At 37.1% G+C, this 17,491-nt stretch overlaps 1 protein-coding gene across 8 annotated transcripts in view; it reads right to left on the bottom strand.

Annotated features, from left to right (window-relative positions):
• SYT16 (synaptotagmin 16) overlaps positions 1-17,491 on the bottom strand; it is a 235,213-nt gene that overhangs the window by 110,099 nt on the left and 107,623 nt on the right. For 5 of the 8 annotated variants that reach the window (XM_038544889.1, XM_038544895.1, XM_038544893.1 and 2 more), the window contains one exon: positions 12,536-12,712. In XM_038544889.1, the coding sequence (XP_038400817.1) occupies positions 12,536-12,712 (177 nt within the window). Of the gene's footprint in view, positions 1-12,535; positions 12,713-17,491 lie in introns of those variants that run through there. The other 3 variants (XM_038544888.1, XM_038544894.1, XM_038544890.1) reach the window with 1 other exon arrangement.

Raw genomic sequence — 17,491 nt, 5'->3', positions numbered from 1 at the left:
AAGTTTATTTTTGCTTTTATTTCCCTTGCTTTAGGACACATACCTAGAAAAATGTTACAGCTGATGTCAGAGATATCACTACCTATGCTGTCTTCAAGGATTTTTATGGTTTCAGGCCTCAAAATTAGGTCTTTAATCCATTTTGAGTTTATTTTTGTGTATAGTGAAAGAAAGTGGTCCAGTTTCCTCTTTTTGCATGTAGCTGTCCAATATTCCCAACACCATTGTTGAAGAGACTTTTTCCCATTGTATATTCATTCTTCTTTTGTTGAAGATAAATTGACCATATCATTGTGGGCTTACTTCTGGGTTTTCTCTTCTGTTCTGTTGATCTATGTGTCTATTTTTAGGCCAGTGCCATACTGTTTTAATTACTACTGTTTTGTAATATAACTTGAAATTTGGAATTGTGACACCTTCAGGTTTGTTTTTCTTTTTCAAGGTTGCTTTGGCTATTTGAGTCTTTTGTAGTTCCATACAAGTTTTAGGATTTCTTATTCTAGTTCTATGAAAAAAGTTGTTGGCATTTGGATAGGGATTGCATTAAATTGCATTAAATCTATAGATTGCTTTGGGTAGTATAGACATTTTAGCACTATTTTTTCTTCCAACCTAGGAGGATGAATGTTTTTCCAATTCTTTGCATCATCTTAAATTTCTTTCATCAGTGTTTTATAGTTTTCAGAGTACATTTCTTTCATCTCTTTGGTTAAGTTTATCCCTAGATGTTTTATTATTTTGGGTGCAATTGTAAATGGGATTATTTTCTTAATTTCACTTTCTGCTACTTCATCACTTGAGAAGAGGAATGCAACAGATTTCTGTATGTTGATTTTGTATCCTGCAACCTTACTGAATTCATTTATCAGTGTTCTAGTAGGTTTTGATGGAGTCTTTAAGGTTTATAATTTTAGCTCATTGATAACTTACATAATTATTTCTTTTTTTTAATTTTTATTTATTTATGATAGTCACACAGAGAGAGACAGGCAGAGACATAGGCAGAGGGAGAAGCAGGCTCCACGCACCGGGAGCCCAATGTGGGACCCGATCCCGGGTCTCCAGGATCGCACCCTGGGCCAAAGGCAGGCGCCAAACCGCTGCGCCACCCAGGGATCCCCTATTTCTTTTAACATCTATCTTCCTCTCTAAACTAGAAGCTCCATAAGATCAGGTAACATGTTAGTTTTACCTCTGCCTATTGTCAGCATCTAGTTGAGTGACTACTGTAGAATAGGCCATCAATGGTTGTGAATATCTGAATATACCTTTTGCAAAGTCTCAAAAGCATCTTTCACCAACTACTGCCAATTGTCACTGCTATGAAAAGCACTGATTGGTGAGATTAGTTCTATCTGTAAAAGATACCTTGCAACCAACAATTATACCATTTTAATTTGGATCCAACTATGTTTGTGATGAAGAAAATATGAATCTTATACCTAATGAAACTTTCATATATAGCCATAAAACCACTCCATCACAAATTATTAATCTATTATACATGTTTCTGCTAGTTCTTAGGACATGGCCTCATATTTTTATTTATGCTGGCCCCCTTCTGTCTATGAATGAACATATCAATACTCTTAGATTGGAACTCTCAACCTAAATCAATGCTAACAAGTGTTCAGTATTTTTCCTTATGTTTTCCCTTTTCATTTGTTTACATAAGCTTCAAACTAAGCAGGTAGTAAAATTGTTCATTACAAAAATGACTATTGCTACACATTTTATCTCCTTCATTAGTGGTTATCAAAATAAGGTCTCCTGGGGTCCTTGATGACTGGGCTCTTAGAATAGTAATGCTAATAACATGACAATATCAATACTTCTGTGTCTGGCAAACATTAATAATCAGTTCCCCCTGGGAGCCCATCAAAAGCAGCAGACTTAATGGGATCTTTGTGGTTATAAACACAAGTAGGTTAGGTGGGTGGTACATGACGTCTCTCAATCCTGACCGGCCAAAGTGGCCCCAATCAAAGAACATTTGAAAACACTCCTTTCACATTTTCTTTCCCACTGGTGGAGAATTTCACATAAGAACTGGGAAGCTCTGTTTTCTCAGTATAATAGTGGATCCAAATGTTCTTAACTAATTCTACATACACGTGTGACCTATTTTATAGCATTATATATAGTTACACAGATTGTATTTATTCAGTTAAACCAAAATGCTAGTTATATTTCTATTTTAAGCCAACAATGCCTGTCTTTTACTTTTCTCTTCTCTTTCATTTTCAATCCTTCCAATTTCTCACTAAAAGATAAGAAATTTGCTTGCAGAGGATTAGCAAATGCCCCTGAATTCTTCTGTTAGTACAGTTCAGTCCAACAAGGATTTATTACCATCACCCATAATAAATGATTCTACTAAATAAATAAATAAATAAATAAATAAATAAATAAATAAATAATTCTACTTTCTAGTAATAAAATACTAACATTTCATCCCAAAAAGCATACTGGTATAAATGTGAGTCTTATAGAACAGCTAATGAAAAGAAAAATCCTCCAAGTGATATGGAAAGTGACATTTCACACTGGTATACCATTTCTAAACATAGTCCCACACAAAATACACATTTTGGTTAGTTTTAGACTCTTTGGGGAAATTCTAAATGGAATTGTTGTCCTAAAATATTCTTAAAACTAATACCAGTTTAAGTCTTTGATTATAAAGCCAACCCATGAGAAAAATAAAAATTTTTAGAACTCTGACATCTTTCCAACATAGAATGGTGAGCTACTGAGTATAGCTTTAGTAAGCATTACTTGTTTAAGGGTAGAAGAGCGATAAAGGAATTTGGGAAGATAAAAAAAAAAAAAAAAAAACTTTAAAAAAAAGGGAGAGGGGGGATCCCTGGGTGGCTCAGTAGTTTTGCGCCTGCCTTCAGCCCAGGGCGTGGTCCCAGGGCGTGGTCCTGGAGTCCCAGGATGGAGTCCTGCGTTGGGCTATTTGCATGGAGCCTGCTTCTCCCTCTGCCTTTGTCTCTGCCTCTCTCTCTCTCTCTCTCTCTCTCTGTCTGTCTCTCTCTCTTTGTCATGGATAAATAAATAAAATCTTTAAAAAATAAAAAAATTAAAAATTAAATTAAAATTTAAAAAAAGGAGAGAACTTTCTGCTACTGAGTCCAGGTAAGCTTCACCAACTTTGAAGTGAATCACCATACTTTGCATAATGTGCCTTATAATGCCATTTTTTGTATTTCATTTCAAAATAATTTTAAAAGAAATATTCAAATGCCCTAAAGGTAAGGTTTTCTCCATCACTCTCCTCTCTCATTAAGTGGCCCACACTTTTATGAAATGACAAATGTAAATTATCACTCTACAGTCAATGCTCACCAGAGAAAAACAAAAAAGAAAAGTTTTTAAGCACGTAGCAATTCATTCTATAACATTGATATTAATTGTTCCTAAGTTTTAAGAACTGTTTTTGAAGACTTGGAGTATGGAAACTTAGAAAATAAGATTCAAAATGGTTTTGGAATTCCTAAATTCACACGCTTCAAATAATACCTGTCGCCTTGTTGTTAAACCTCATTCAGTAAGCCTAGGATAAAAGAAACTTGCAATTATTATGAGAGCTTCTGTGAATAAAGCATTTGCTCCTTTAAGTGGGTTTTAGAAGAATGCAGATATAACCATAGACATGTTTTTTCTTTTACTTTAATCTGTCAGGCTAAGAAAATGATGATATTTTAAAGCTGTTACTCCAATAACTAGTTTAAAACTGAGTACTCAAATAGCTAGTTCAGCATATAAACTCATAGACACCCACTTTAATGCAGAAAATTATCTGTGCTACTATTCTACACAAACAATAATCCTTTCTCCTTGCCACCCACCTACCAACTGAAGGTTTTCTTTTTATGTAAGGCATGTATATCTTTAAAGTATAATAAGCATTGCTGTCTTGCTGACAGGAGAAGCACAAAAATCTAATGTCCTCCAATAAATGTAACTTTTGTCACCTATGCTATCCTCCAGATACTGTGTATCTTTGGAAGACATTACAAAGAGAACAACTGGGGACGCCTGGGTGGCTCAGTGGTTGAGCGCCTTCTTTCAGCCCAGGGTGTGATCCTGGAGTCCCAGGATCGAGTCCCACATCGGGCTCCCTGCATGGAGCCTGCTTCTCTCTCTGCCTTTGTCTCTGCCTCTCTCTCTCTGTGTCTCTCATGAACACATAAATAGAATCTTTATTTAAAAAAAAAGAGAGAGAGAGAACAACTGTTGTTAACTGTGCCATTCTTTAGCATGTGTAAACACATAAGCTCTAAACTTAAAAGCAATTTCCTGATCTATAAATGAAAATAATAGGTTCATCTCCACTACATCAAAATCCCTCAAAGCTACCCATAAAGTTGGTGAGTTAGTTTCAGCATCTCCATTCAAAAGGGTGTATGTTTAAGGCCTCCTCATATAATTCTGATGATCAGTTCTGAAAAAAGAGGAGAAAGAACTTCAATCCACCAAGCAATAAACATTTAGTGAGTGCCTCTATGTGAACTGCCATGGTTGACAGAGGTCTACCTAGAACTCTGGGATAAAATTCTATGCTATGGCTATTTCAAATGCAAAAAAAGCTCCAGAGTTTCTGCCAAAATTCAGACTTAGGACTATATATGTTAGATATATAGGCATACACACACACACACACACACACCTCCATATGTTTAGAGTCATTGGAAAAGTGAAAACTCATCAAAGAAATTTTCTACAGCTTCTGAAATGGTGATGTGTGTTTAGGGAGTTCTCAAACTTAGGTGTTAAACATTTCCACAGCATACTTACAGAGAGCTTCAGATTTGTTTTTATTAATATCCTAGCATCATAGAGGAAGCTCAAATGCCACAAGAATCTGTTTCTAAGGTAACTCATCATATACCCTTATATAAATAGCTCAGAAAGCAGAGATCCTTATATTCCAACTATAAATGTGCTCAGATTTGTCAAAGGTCCTCTGAACCCTTAATCTAATGTCTCCCATCTCTGGCAATCAGCTAGTGTGTAACATGTTCATTTGCTGGGTCAACTCCTTGAACTGGGGATAATAACCCATCATTTAAGTTGCAAGAAAACAAATAGTAAGGGATGAGACATTTTACAGGGACAGACATCTAGTCCCTCTATTTCTCAAGGAAAACAAGGAAATGGAGACAATAGGGTTTAAATTAGAAATGAATTCTCTTTGCTAATAATTGTTGAAGTTGAGCTATAGGTACATGGGATTCATTATACAATCCTTTCTCTACTTTCCTGTCTGTATAATAATGTCCATAATAAAGTTTTTAAAAAGTGAAGATCTCTTCCCAACCTCCCAACTGTTAAGGAAGGAAACAAGAATATGAACACAGATGTTAAGAAAGCACCTGTGATGGTTAATTTTATGGATCAACTTGACTGAGACATAGTGCCCAGATATTTGATCAAATATTACTCTGGATATTTCTGTGATGTGATTTTTATGAATGAGAGTAACACCTAAATTGGTAGACTTTGTGTAAAGCAGAATGCCCTCCATAATATGGGTGAGCTTCATCCAATCAGTTGAAAACTTTAACAGAAAAAAAGACTGACCTCCCAAGAGCAAGAAGGAATTTGGCCAGCAGATAGCATTTGGATTTCAACTGCAACATCGGTTTCTCCCTGGGTTTCTAGTCTATCGGCCCATCCTGTAGATTTTGGACTTGCTAAGCCTCCATAATTGTATAAACAAATTCCTTAAGATAACCTCTCCCTCTCTTTCAATGTATCTCCTCCTCTCCATCTCTAGGTACATTCATGTACATAGACATTAGATCATGTACATGAATGTACCTAGAGATGGAGGGGAGGAGATACACATACATATATACACAGAAATGGAGAGAGAGCTATATCTCTCTATTATATAAATATGCTTATATGTATATAAACTATTTAGATATAGACATAGGTATAGGTTTAAATATTCAGTGATAGAGATAAATTTAGATATAGGGTAGGATAACCAAAATATCTGTAGTGGCTATTAGGAGCTATATAAGGGTTCTTCAGAGAAACAGATCAGTATAATGTGGTGTGCATGCATGTATGTGTTTCTCTCTCTACCCAACAATGAGCAAGATGTAAGATGTGTTCAACTCTTATCTAGAGTAAATCTCCCCACTTTGTCAATTATCATTTTAATCTCTAATAGTATTTGTAATAACCTATATTTTGTCTCTTTACTTTCGATTTTGTTTTTGTCTCTCTTTGTCAAAAAATTTAATTAATTTCCAAAGGAGTAAGGACTACATATTTCTTTTTCATCATTTCATTTCTAGCACTTAGCACACTATAGTATAACACAGATTCCCAACAAATAATATTGAATGGATGGATGAACATTCTCAAACCAGTAACTTCTCAACTAGGTTCTTTGGAATTCATACCCACCAAACAAGGTGCAATTAGTGATACTTTGATAAGTCCATTGAGAAGTATTCTCAATTATCTGTGTCTTAATCAAGTCAATAAAACAAGTACCTGGACAACACAATGAGACATACTGTGGTTTGTCTTAATGTTCAAACTTTTACAGCACTTCAATTCTCAATTTTTCATCTCATGTATTATGTTGAATCACATGAAACTTCTAATCTACAAAAAGAGTAATTTATTAGAATTCAACCTAATATGACACATAGTTAGAGAAATGCATATTCTATGCAATGAAAGCCTTAAAATCAAAAGAGAAATTACTTTTAAATCTAGATTGTTGAAAAGTAAATCTTCCACTCTAGCTACTACCTTCAAATTGGGTCTTGTTTTGCATATTCCTCATGGGGGAAATATGACATAAGAATTATAGAGGGGCTATTCCATTTATCCCACTATTTCAGGAAAAAATGGGGAAAGAAGGGGTAGTTTTAAGGATTATAAAATCCATAACTCTAAAATAAGTTATTGTGCAATCCAGAAGTTTTTAATTGTATAAAAAGCATTTCAGTGGCATTTATAGTTTTCAATTATCCCAAGACTGGGGCGCTTGGGTGGCTCAGTTGGTTAAATGTCCTACTCTTGATCTCAGTTCAGGTCTTGATCTAAAGGTTGTGAGTTCAAGCCCCACATTGGGCTTCATGATGGGGAAGGAAGGAAGGAAGGAAGGAAGGAAGGAAGGAAGGAAGGAAGGAAGGAAGGAAGGAAGGAAGGAAGGAAGGAAGGAAGGAAGGAAGGAAGGAAGGAAGGAAGGAAGGAAGGAAGGAAGGAAGGAAGGAAGGAAGGAAAGAAGGGAGTGTGGGAGGGAAGGAGGAAGGGAGGAAGGACAGATGGAAGAGGGAAGAAAATATTGAGCTTTTTTTAAAATTCCAAAATATCTGATACACTTATTTTTTTTTTATTTATGATAGTCACAGAGAGAGAGAGGCAGAGACACAGGCAGAGGAAGAAGCAGGCTCCATGCACCGGGAGCCCAATGTGGGACTCGATCCCGGGTCCCCAGGACCGCGCCCTGGGCCAAAGGCAGGCGCCAAACCGCTGTGCCACCCAGGGATCCCCCTATCTGATACACTTATAATTCATCTGAGTAGTTTATGCCCAAAATCAATGCACAGATCTATAGGTGAAGATACCTAGACTCTGGGTACAGGTAAAATAAAATAGACTGTTAAAAATGACATCTAAAAAACCCCCAGTAAAGTATGGATTGTATGGTGTGTACAGTATCCTTTAAAAAAAAAAAACCACCCTTTTCTGCCTATAATTAATTAATCAATCATACTAAACATAAGATACAAAGAAGAGGATGTTGGTTACTTACAACTGTAATATGAGCACATGGCTATATGTCCCTCTTACCTCAAGGAGCCGAAAATAAATACAAAAGTGAAACCATTCCTATCTACTGTTAAGTACCCTTTATATTTTTATTTTTATATATGTTTCAGATCCTGATTCATACCATTTTGTAATGTTTATCATTGCTCTTTCTTATTTGGGCATAAAAGGAAAATAAAATGTTGTCAAAATCACTCATAAAACATTGGAAGTTTTATCAATGGAATGGCCACACTCTTCTGTTTGGGCCAAATTCACTAAAAATTTGTAAAAATTTTCAGTTCAGGTCTTGATCTGAGGGTTGTGAGTTCAAGGCCCACATTGGGCTTCATGATGGGTATGGAAGGAAGGAAGGAAAGTAGGAAGGAAGGAAGGAAGGAAGGAAGGAAAGAAGGGAGGAAGGAAGGAAGGAAGGAAGGAAAGAAGGGAGGGTGGGAGACAGGGAGGGAGGGAGAGAGGGAAGAAAGAAGGGAGGGAGGGAAAGATCTTGAAAATCTTGAAAGATTCTGAGAGTTTTCAATTGTAATTCAATTGGAATTGCTTGTAATTTGGCAACTCTGAATAATTTTATAAAGTAGGTACTTTTCCTAAATATCTTATTTTTTTAAATCCCTGTACAGAAGCTACTGGTTATGTTATGGTATATACAGGGCTTTGGAAAGGGAAAATATCATAAAGAGAAAAGCTTGCTTGATGACCAAGGCAGAACTGAATTGAAGTAGTCAGGTAAGGAAACACGTAGGGAACCACCAGATGGATACCTTGTGGGCAGAAGCAAGGGTGGATTTGGTGAGTGTTAACACTCTGCTCGCACACTATCCTTCCTGACCTGAAAGGGAAAATTAGCAGTGAACCTATCTCCATGTCCATCCATGGTACTCCACCGTGGCCACACCTTTAAGTCACCTAGTACTCTTTGTAAAGCTATATGATTTCCCTGACACTACCACTCTCTATTCTGATTTGATTCATTTGCAGTGAGCTTTGGGCACTGTTTTTGTTTTGTTTTTTAAGTGTCTCAGGATTGAGACCCAGGGCAGTTCAACAGGGATTGCAGTTAGAAAGCAAACTGACTGATGATTACAATCCATATTATAAGCATTTGACTTAAATTTTTGTTGCATCTCTTTGTAAAAATCATTCTAACACCAGGAGGGGCATGTGGAATGCCACTAAGGAAAATAGAGAAAAGAGAATCCTGCATCCAATTCTTCATCAACTCTCCTAATTTGGAATGATTAAAAACCACTTCCAGGTTATGCTTTCACTTCCTCTCCCCCTTGTTAGTGGCTAAATGGTGGCCCCCAATAAAGATACGCCCGTCCTTATCCCTGGAACCCATGAATGTTGGAAAGGTCTTTGCAGATGTAGTTAAGGATCTTGAGAAGAGATCTTCCTGGATTTTCAGGATAAAATCTAAATCCAATGATAAATGACACAGAGAGCGCAGACACACACAGGAGGAGAAGGCATCATGAGGATGGAGGCAGAGCTTGAAGCCAGAAGCGTGTGGACCTGCTGACATCCTGATTTTAAATTTCCAGTCTCTAGAATTGTGCCAAAAATAAATTTATGCTATTATAAGACACCAAGTTTGTGACATTTTGTATGGCAGCCACAAGAACCAAAACTAACTTTCCCTTATTTTTTCTCATCCCAGAAATTCAACAGCATGAAGTAGTGGACTGAGTTGGGAAGATTAGCTGAGCAGAAAAAAAGTCTGACTAAGATCTGGGCCTCTGGCCTAAGGCACTCCCAGATGCAAGTCCCAGCTCTGCCACTTAATGGGGGGGGGGAAATGTCTCTGAACCCTAGTTTCCCCATCTACAAGATGGAGATATTAGGACCTCTTTATTTAATTGTTTAGTGGGAATGTTGTACTTGAACATATTCTGACCTAAATACAGAAATGAAAAAATATATATATTTGACAACAGCAGCCATCATAGCCCAAACAGAAGGAAATGGCACAGCATGGAGACGCCTCCTGGACCAGAAGCTAACCCATTTAGCTGCAGGTAAGGGTGGTCTTGGGGGAAGACCCAGTCAGCTGGGCCCTCTTCCCAACTGGTGGGGAGAAATTGCTGTATTTTAACCAGAAAGCTTTGAAAGAAAGCTTTTGAGGGAGAAATAAACAGAAAAACAAAATTATTCTTCCTCTCTCTCTCTCTCTCGCAAAGCTAGGTTTCTTCAAAAACTATTTCATGATGGGAATTTCTTTCTTTTTTTGTTTTTTTGTTTTTTGTCTTTTTGTGGGTATTTTTTTGCGGGTATTTTTAATCAGATTTTTCTCTCTTGAATCTGAAAAATGCCTCCTTTGTTACAAGTAGTACCGGCCCTTTCCCCAAACAACACTAATACCTTGCATAAAGAAACCAAGTAAAACTTGTAACATACTTAGCAGGTGCATGGTAATATTAAATGCTAAATAAGTGATAGCTATCAAGTGTCACTGCCAAATTATTATTACTACTTGTGTCATTAGGAAGAAACAGTTGCAGTTTCTTTCTCCCTTTACCTAAATCCACATAGAACCATATGTGTAAGTTCTTTGAACTTTGAAAATTTTATAGCCTAAAAGAAAGCAAAGTATTTTGTCAGGTAGGTGATTTTGCATGATGGCTTCAGAAAAAAAGACTGCCTCTGATATTACTACACAAATGAAAAGAATTACTTTATTCTTCAGAATATCACATATATTCAATTATAATGACTAGCTTGCAGATAGCCATTTCTTGGGTCTATAAAAACGGCAGTTTCATATGGTTCAATCTAAGAGTGGGATGCTCTAGTTGACTGTTAATCATTTCTATTAGGTCTCTTCCATTCATAGACTGAGATCTAAAGAAGAAATTGCTATGGTAACCCTAAGAACCCAAGAGGACTGCATGAGGGAAATTAGGAGAGAACGAGTCCAAACTCATCACTTTGAAAATGAGGACTTAAGCCCCAGAAAGGTGACATGAGCTTCCCAAAATATCACAGCTAATTAGTGGCAAAACAGCCCTGGCTGTCTTCACTATGCTTCTTTCCACCACATCAGGCTGCCTTCCTTACTTCTCTACATTTGCCAAATTTCACTGAGAAATCAGTGTTCTGAAGATGGTAATTAAGGCAAATATCAAGACTTAGACAAAATCTGGGATACAAGCACATTTCTCAAAAAGACTTTTGATCAGTGATAATTAGACTTTTTTTTTTTTACCAAAAATTAAACTTTTAAAAGGAGCAATGTCCCAATGAAGGTGTATAGTTCTTAGACATTATAATTTGGGATTCTCCTGATTAAACTATTTTTAAAGCTCTCTTTCTATGACCCCACTCTAAGTTTGAGACATAGATTTTTTCAGTGTTTCTTCAGCTGACAGCTTCTGATTCATGCTTTATTGTTATTGTTTCAACATTATCTTTAAACCTTATTTGCAAGTATAATTCATAATTGTCTCTAAAATACTCAGATAACATGTCAAACAAGACAAAAAAAATCTTAAATAGCTCTAACCTTAGTTCTCTGTACCTGTTATAGTTTGCAAAGGAGAAAACATCGCCAATTTTAATTTCCCAATTTAAGTAATGAATACAATGTGTTTATAGGTGATGACAGTCTTAAAAGCCATTACTGTGACTGATATTTTATTAACGCTGCATGGCTATGATTCTATTAGGACTTTTACCATAGGTACCATGCTGATATCTTTACAAAAGTAATTCATTAATCTAGTTTAACCCTGTAGAAGATGTATTGATTATCCCAAAATACAGATGAGGAAATTGAAGTTTAGAATGGTTCCATAATTTGCTAAGTCACACAATTTGTGCCAACCAGCTGATTATGGGGGGAAAGTAGAATTGCTATGAATCTTACCTCCATACGACCCCATGACCAAGCAGAAATCTATTCGTCTCACAAACTTATGTCCCAGCTGGGACAGAGTGGCTAAACCACTTGTAAGTCCCAGATTTTACCTGACAAACTCATTTTACCTGACAGAGAAGAAGAAATGAGGATTGGAATGATTTTTTTTACAAAAGAGAGAGAGCTTAGTTGTCACCCGTAAGATAAGAGCACTATCTTTAAATGCCCAGCTTCTGTGTGATGACAACCATCACTCTGTGGTAACTTCCTGTACTACAAAGTTCTACACTCCAGCAATTAAAAATAAAATATGTCCTTTAAGAACAGGAAGCCAATTATTTATTTGAGTATATTATTTTTCTTCAACAAATTGGCAGTTAGTAAATTATGTAGTAGATTCGGTGACCTTAAGGAGTAAAAAATTCCCTTTGGAAAAGTAATTATTGCCCTGTGAGGTGGGAAGTGGATCAGAGCAATGAAAATCTCAGAAACAGCTAACTGAAGTGAAATGGCAACACTGCTGCAATATAATGAGACTAAAACATATCAAGGTTCTTGTCAATGAAAAACCACTTTTTTTGTCAAGCATTAGTCAGAGGGAAACTCAACACACACATCTAAAGAGCTCAAACGACAGGAAGTGGTGGTCAGCCTTTTCCCATCTGCTCTTCAAACTCAAAGAAGGGCATTACTTTCACAAAGCTAATGTATTCTTCGGTAATGTCTGTTCATCATGTCTACCACAGCAGCATCCAAACAGCTCACATGTGATTTCTTAATGGGGCCTATCGTGGAAACAGTGATACTCCTCCCCTGACCAAAACCACAGCAAGTTGCCAAGCTCAGGAAAATGTAAGGCGTCATGCTTACCCAGCCCCTCATGGATCCCAGTCTTGTCTTTAGAGTGCTTCCTTTTCCCTCGTTGCTCCAGGCATGGAAGGCCTATTTTTTCTAAATATATCTTCTTGTTGATGAAGAGGAAGAGAACAACCAGAAGAACAATAAAGACCCCAACTGCTGATAGGAAGCCAATGGCTTCAGGAGGAACTGGCAAGAGAGCACAAAAGAAAAAAAAACATCATCACAATTAAAGTAAACCAACTTTTACTTCTAACTGATCAAAGTTTATATTTATTAATTAAAGTGGCAAATACTCTACAAGTCTTAACACTTGCTGGCAGTTCCAGGACTGTGTACAGGAAAAAGGAAAAAAAAACAATTGTTGCTCAGTACATCCCGCTAGGCTGGTTCTTCAGATGACAGACCTCACTATTCTTTTGCACTTGTGCTTTCTTCCTATCCTCAGCCTAATATTCAGCTTCAAACACACAAACTACAGGAGATATATCTGTTAAATGGGTTGAGCTGGAAATGGTTGATCAGTGTTTTAAAAGCAAATCCCTGGAAAACACAGCTGCCCAAAGCTTAAAAGATAATCTCTTGAGACAAACTTTCAGACATCTTCCTTTCAATATTTGCAGTTGGAGAAAAAAATCATTTCCTGGATATAGTTTTGCAAACCCAACTATGCAATATGATGATTATCATTATCAATGGAGACAAGAAAATTCCTAATCCATGCCATCAGTGTAAGAAATTGGAAATATATTTTGGCTGGTAATATTTTAGAAACCTGATAAATGAAATTTTATCTTCTTCCTCCTCTTCATCAAAATATCCTGAGTTTTATTTGACCTTGGTTAAGTGCTACCCAATATACCTTAAAGAGTTCCAGCCACTGAATTCAGCTATGAAGTGTAAATAGCAGGGAGACTAGAACTAATTTAGGAATTTTTTTTAACTAATTCAGGATTGAGGGAAGATTCGTCTAAGGAAATGACATTTGGGCCAAGACATTACTCAGTAAAGAAATCCAGAAAGCAAATTATTAAGGAATTAATTACAGAGCAGGTGTCAATAGAGTTATTTAAGGGAGTTGAGTATATGTGAAAACTTATTAAAATGAATCTCCTAAAATGCAGCTTTAATCCTTTGGCAGGTTTAATATGTAGACTAATAAATATGAAGGGATAATATTTACCTCACCCTACCATCCAGATACCAGAGAAAGGATGAATCAAACCGGTTCCAATGCCATGAAAAGATAAAGAAAATAAATGGTACTGCCTCACAGAACCAATCCAGTGGCAAGCCAATGAAAGAATAAACAAAGATAATAGCTTGGTAGTCTGCAAAATGATAATAGTGTCTGCTATCAAAGCCAACATTTACCATGAAAAAAAAGTATGCACATATTGATTATTCTCTCTGTCTTTAGAGGCAGCATAGGTAGTAGTGCTTACTGGCATGGATTCAGCAATTATACTGCCTGAGAGAAAATCACACTCTGCCACTTATTATCTGTGTGGCCTTGAGCAAATTATTTAACCTCTCTGTGCTTCAGTTTCCTAAGCAACAAGAGGACATAATAAATATAGCTATATAAAAGATTAAATGTGTTAACACATGGAAAATAATCAGTGTGGCACCTGACATATAGTGATTTCTCCAACAGAAATAACCATCTTCCCCAACATCATCATCATCATCATCATCATCATCATCATCATCTTTGAAGAGCTGTTAAAATATCTAGGAGCAGTAATTTGAAAAGATACATGCACCTCTATGTTTATTGCAGCATTATTTAAAATACCTAAGATAAGGAAGCTACCCAAGTATTCATCGATTGATAAATGGATAAAGAGGATATGGTATATATACCAAATGGAACGTTACTCAGCCATAAAAAAGAATGAGGCCTTGCATTTACAACAACATGGATGGACCTAGACGGTATTATGCTAAGTGAAATAAGTCAGACTAAGAAAGACAAATACCATATGACTTCACTTATATGTGGTATCTAAAAAACAAAACAAACAAAAAAGCAGAAATAGACCCATAAATGCAAAGACAACTGATGGTTGCCAGATGGGAGGGGTTGGGGGTGGGCCAAGTGGGTGGAGGTGAGTGGGAGGTTCAGGCTTCCACTTATGGAATATATAAGTCAGGGGGATGAAAGGTACAGCCTAAGGAATATATTCAGTGGTATTATAATAGCATTGTATGGTGACAGATGGTAGCTACACTTGTGGTGAGCATGACATAATGTATAAACTTGTCAAATCACTATGTTGTACACCTGAAACTAACATAACATTTATATGAACTAAACTTTAATTTAAAAAAAATATCTAGCAGTGGAGCCTGGGTGACTCAGTCAGTTAAGTCTCTGACTTTAGCTCAAGTCATGATCTCAGGGTCCTGAGATGGTCTGGCTCATGCTCAGCAGATATTCTCTTATCCCTCTGTCTCCTCTCCCACTCACTCATTCTCTCTTTGTCTCTCTCTGTCTCTCTCTGTCTCTGTCTCTCTCTCTCTCAAGCAAATAAATAAAATATTTTTTTAAATGTCTAGCAGCAGTCAAACATGGTATGCATGCACTGCTTTGTGCAGTCTGTGCTCTGGACCCTATCTCCATCCCTTTCATCAAAACAATTACCTCTCTCTGTGTTTGCCCCTCATTCATGTATTTTCAACTACTTCCCCTTATAAATACATCTTTCTCACCTGCATTAATCTACAAAAAGCCCACAGCAAATATCATTCTCAATGGGGAAGCACTGGGAGCCTTTCCCCCAAGATCAGGAACAAGACAGGGATGTCCACTCTCACCACTGCTATTCAACATAGTACTGGAAGTCCTAGCCTCAGCAATCAGACAACAAAAAGACATTAAAGGCATTCAAATTGGCAAAGAAGAAGTCAAACTCTCCCTCTTCGCTGATGACATGATACTCTACATAGAAAACCCAAAAGCCTCCACCGCAAGATTGCTAGAACTCATACAGCAATTTGGTAGCGTGGCAGGATACAAAATCAATGCCCAGAAATCAGTGGCATTTCTATACACTAACAATGAGACTGAAGAAAGAGAAATTAAGGAGTCAATCCCATTTACAACTGCACCCAAAAGCATAAGATACCTAGGAATAAACCTAACCAAAGAAGTAAAGGATCTATACCCTCAAAACTATAGAACTTCTGAAAGAAATTGAGGAAGACACAAAGAGATGGAAAAATATTCCATGCTCATGGATTAGCAGAATTAATATTGTGAAAATGTCAATGGTACCCAGGGCAATTTACACGTTTAATGCAATCCCTATCAAAATACCATGGACTTTCTTCAGAGAGTTAGAACAAATTATTTTGAGATGTGTGTGGAATCAGAAAAGACCCCGAATAGCCAGGGGAATTTTAAAAAAGAAAACCATATCTGGGGGCATCACAATGCCAGATTTCAGGGTGTACTACAAAGCTGTGGTCATCAAGACAGTGTGGTACTGGCACAAAAACAGACACATAGATCAATGGAACAGAATAGAGAACCCAGAAGTGGACCCTCAACTTTATGGTCAACTAATATTCGATACAGGAGGAAAGACTATCCATTGGAAGAAAGACAGTCTCTTCAATAAATGGTGCTGGGAAAATTGGACATCCACATGCAGAAGAATGAAACTAGACCACTCTCTTTCACCATACACAAAGATAAACTCAAAATGGATGAAAGATCTAAATGTGAGACAAGAGTCCATCAAAATCCTAGAGAAGAACACAGGCAACACCCTTTTTGAACTCGGCCACAGTAACTTCTTGCAAGATACATCCACGAAGGCAAAAGAAACAAAAGCAAAAATGAACTATTGGGACTTCATCAAGATAAGAAGCTTTTCCACAGCAAAGGATACAGTCAACAAAACTAAAAGACAACCGACAGAATGGGAGAAGATATTTGCAAATGACATATCAGATAAAGGGCTAGTTTCCAAGATCTATAAAGAACTTCTTAAACTCAACACCAAAGAAACAAACAATCCAATCATGAAATGGGCAAAAGACATGAAGAGAAATCTCACAGAGGAAGACATAGACATGGCCAACATGCATATGAGAAAATGCTCTACATCACTTGCCATCAGGGAAATACAAATCAAAACCACAATGAGATACCACCTCACACCAATGAGAATGGGGCAAATTAACAAGGCAGGAAACAACAAATGTTGGAGAGGATGCGGAGAAAAGGGAACCCTCTTACACTGTTGGTGGGAATGTGAACTGGTGCAGCCACTCTGGAAAACTGTGTGGAGGTTCCTCAAAGAGTTAAAAATAGACCTGCCCTACGACCCAGCAATTGCACTGTTGGGGATTTACCCCAAAGATACAGATGCAATGAAATGCCGGGACACCTGCACCCCGATGTTTATAGCAGCAATGGACACGATAGCCAAACTGTGGAAGGAGCCTCGGTGTCCAACGAAAGATGAATGGATAAAGAAGATGTGGTTTATGTATACAATGGAATATTACTCAGCTATTAGAAATGACAAATACCCACCATTTGCTTCAACGTGGATGGAACTGGAGGGTATTATGCTGAGTGAAGTAAGTCAATTGGAGAAGGACAAACATTATATGTTCTCATTCATTTAGGGAATACAAATAATAGTGAAAGGGAATATAAGGGAAGGGAGAAGAAATGTGTAGGAAATATCAGAAAGGGAGACAGAACGTAAAGACTGCTAACTCTGGGAAACGAATTAGGGGTGGTAGAAGGGGAGGAGGGCGGGGGGTGGGAGTGAATGGGTGACGGGCACTGGGGGTTATTCTGTATGTTAGTAAATTGAACACCAATAAAAAATAAATTAAAAAAAACAATTTTCAAATAAGACATAATTTTATAAGAACAGGGACTGTGCTTCGGTGACTCATTGCACTCTCAGCAGCCAACATAGGGTGGGTACTCATAAATATTTG

Source organism: Canis lupus, chromosome 8, assembly GCF_011100685.1.
Source record: "Canis lupus familiaris isolate Mischka breed German Shepherd chromosome 8, alternate assembly UU_Cfam_GSD_1.0, whole genome shotgun sequence".
Classification (NCBI taxonomy): Eukaryota; Metazoa; Chordata; class Mammalia; order Carnivora; family Canidae; genus Canis; species Canis lupus.
Note: the sequence above shows the minus strand (reverse complement) of the source record. Positions and strands in the feature narration are given on the sequence as shown.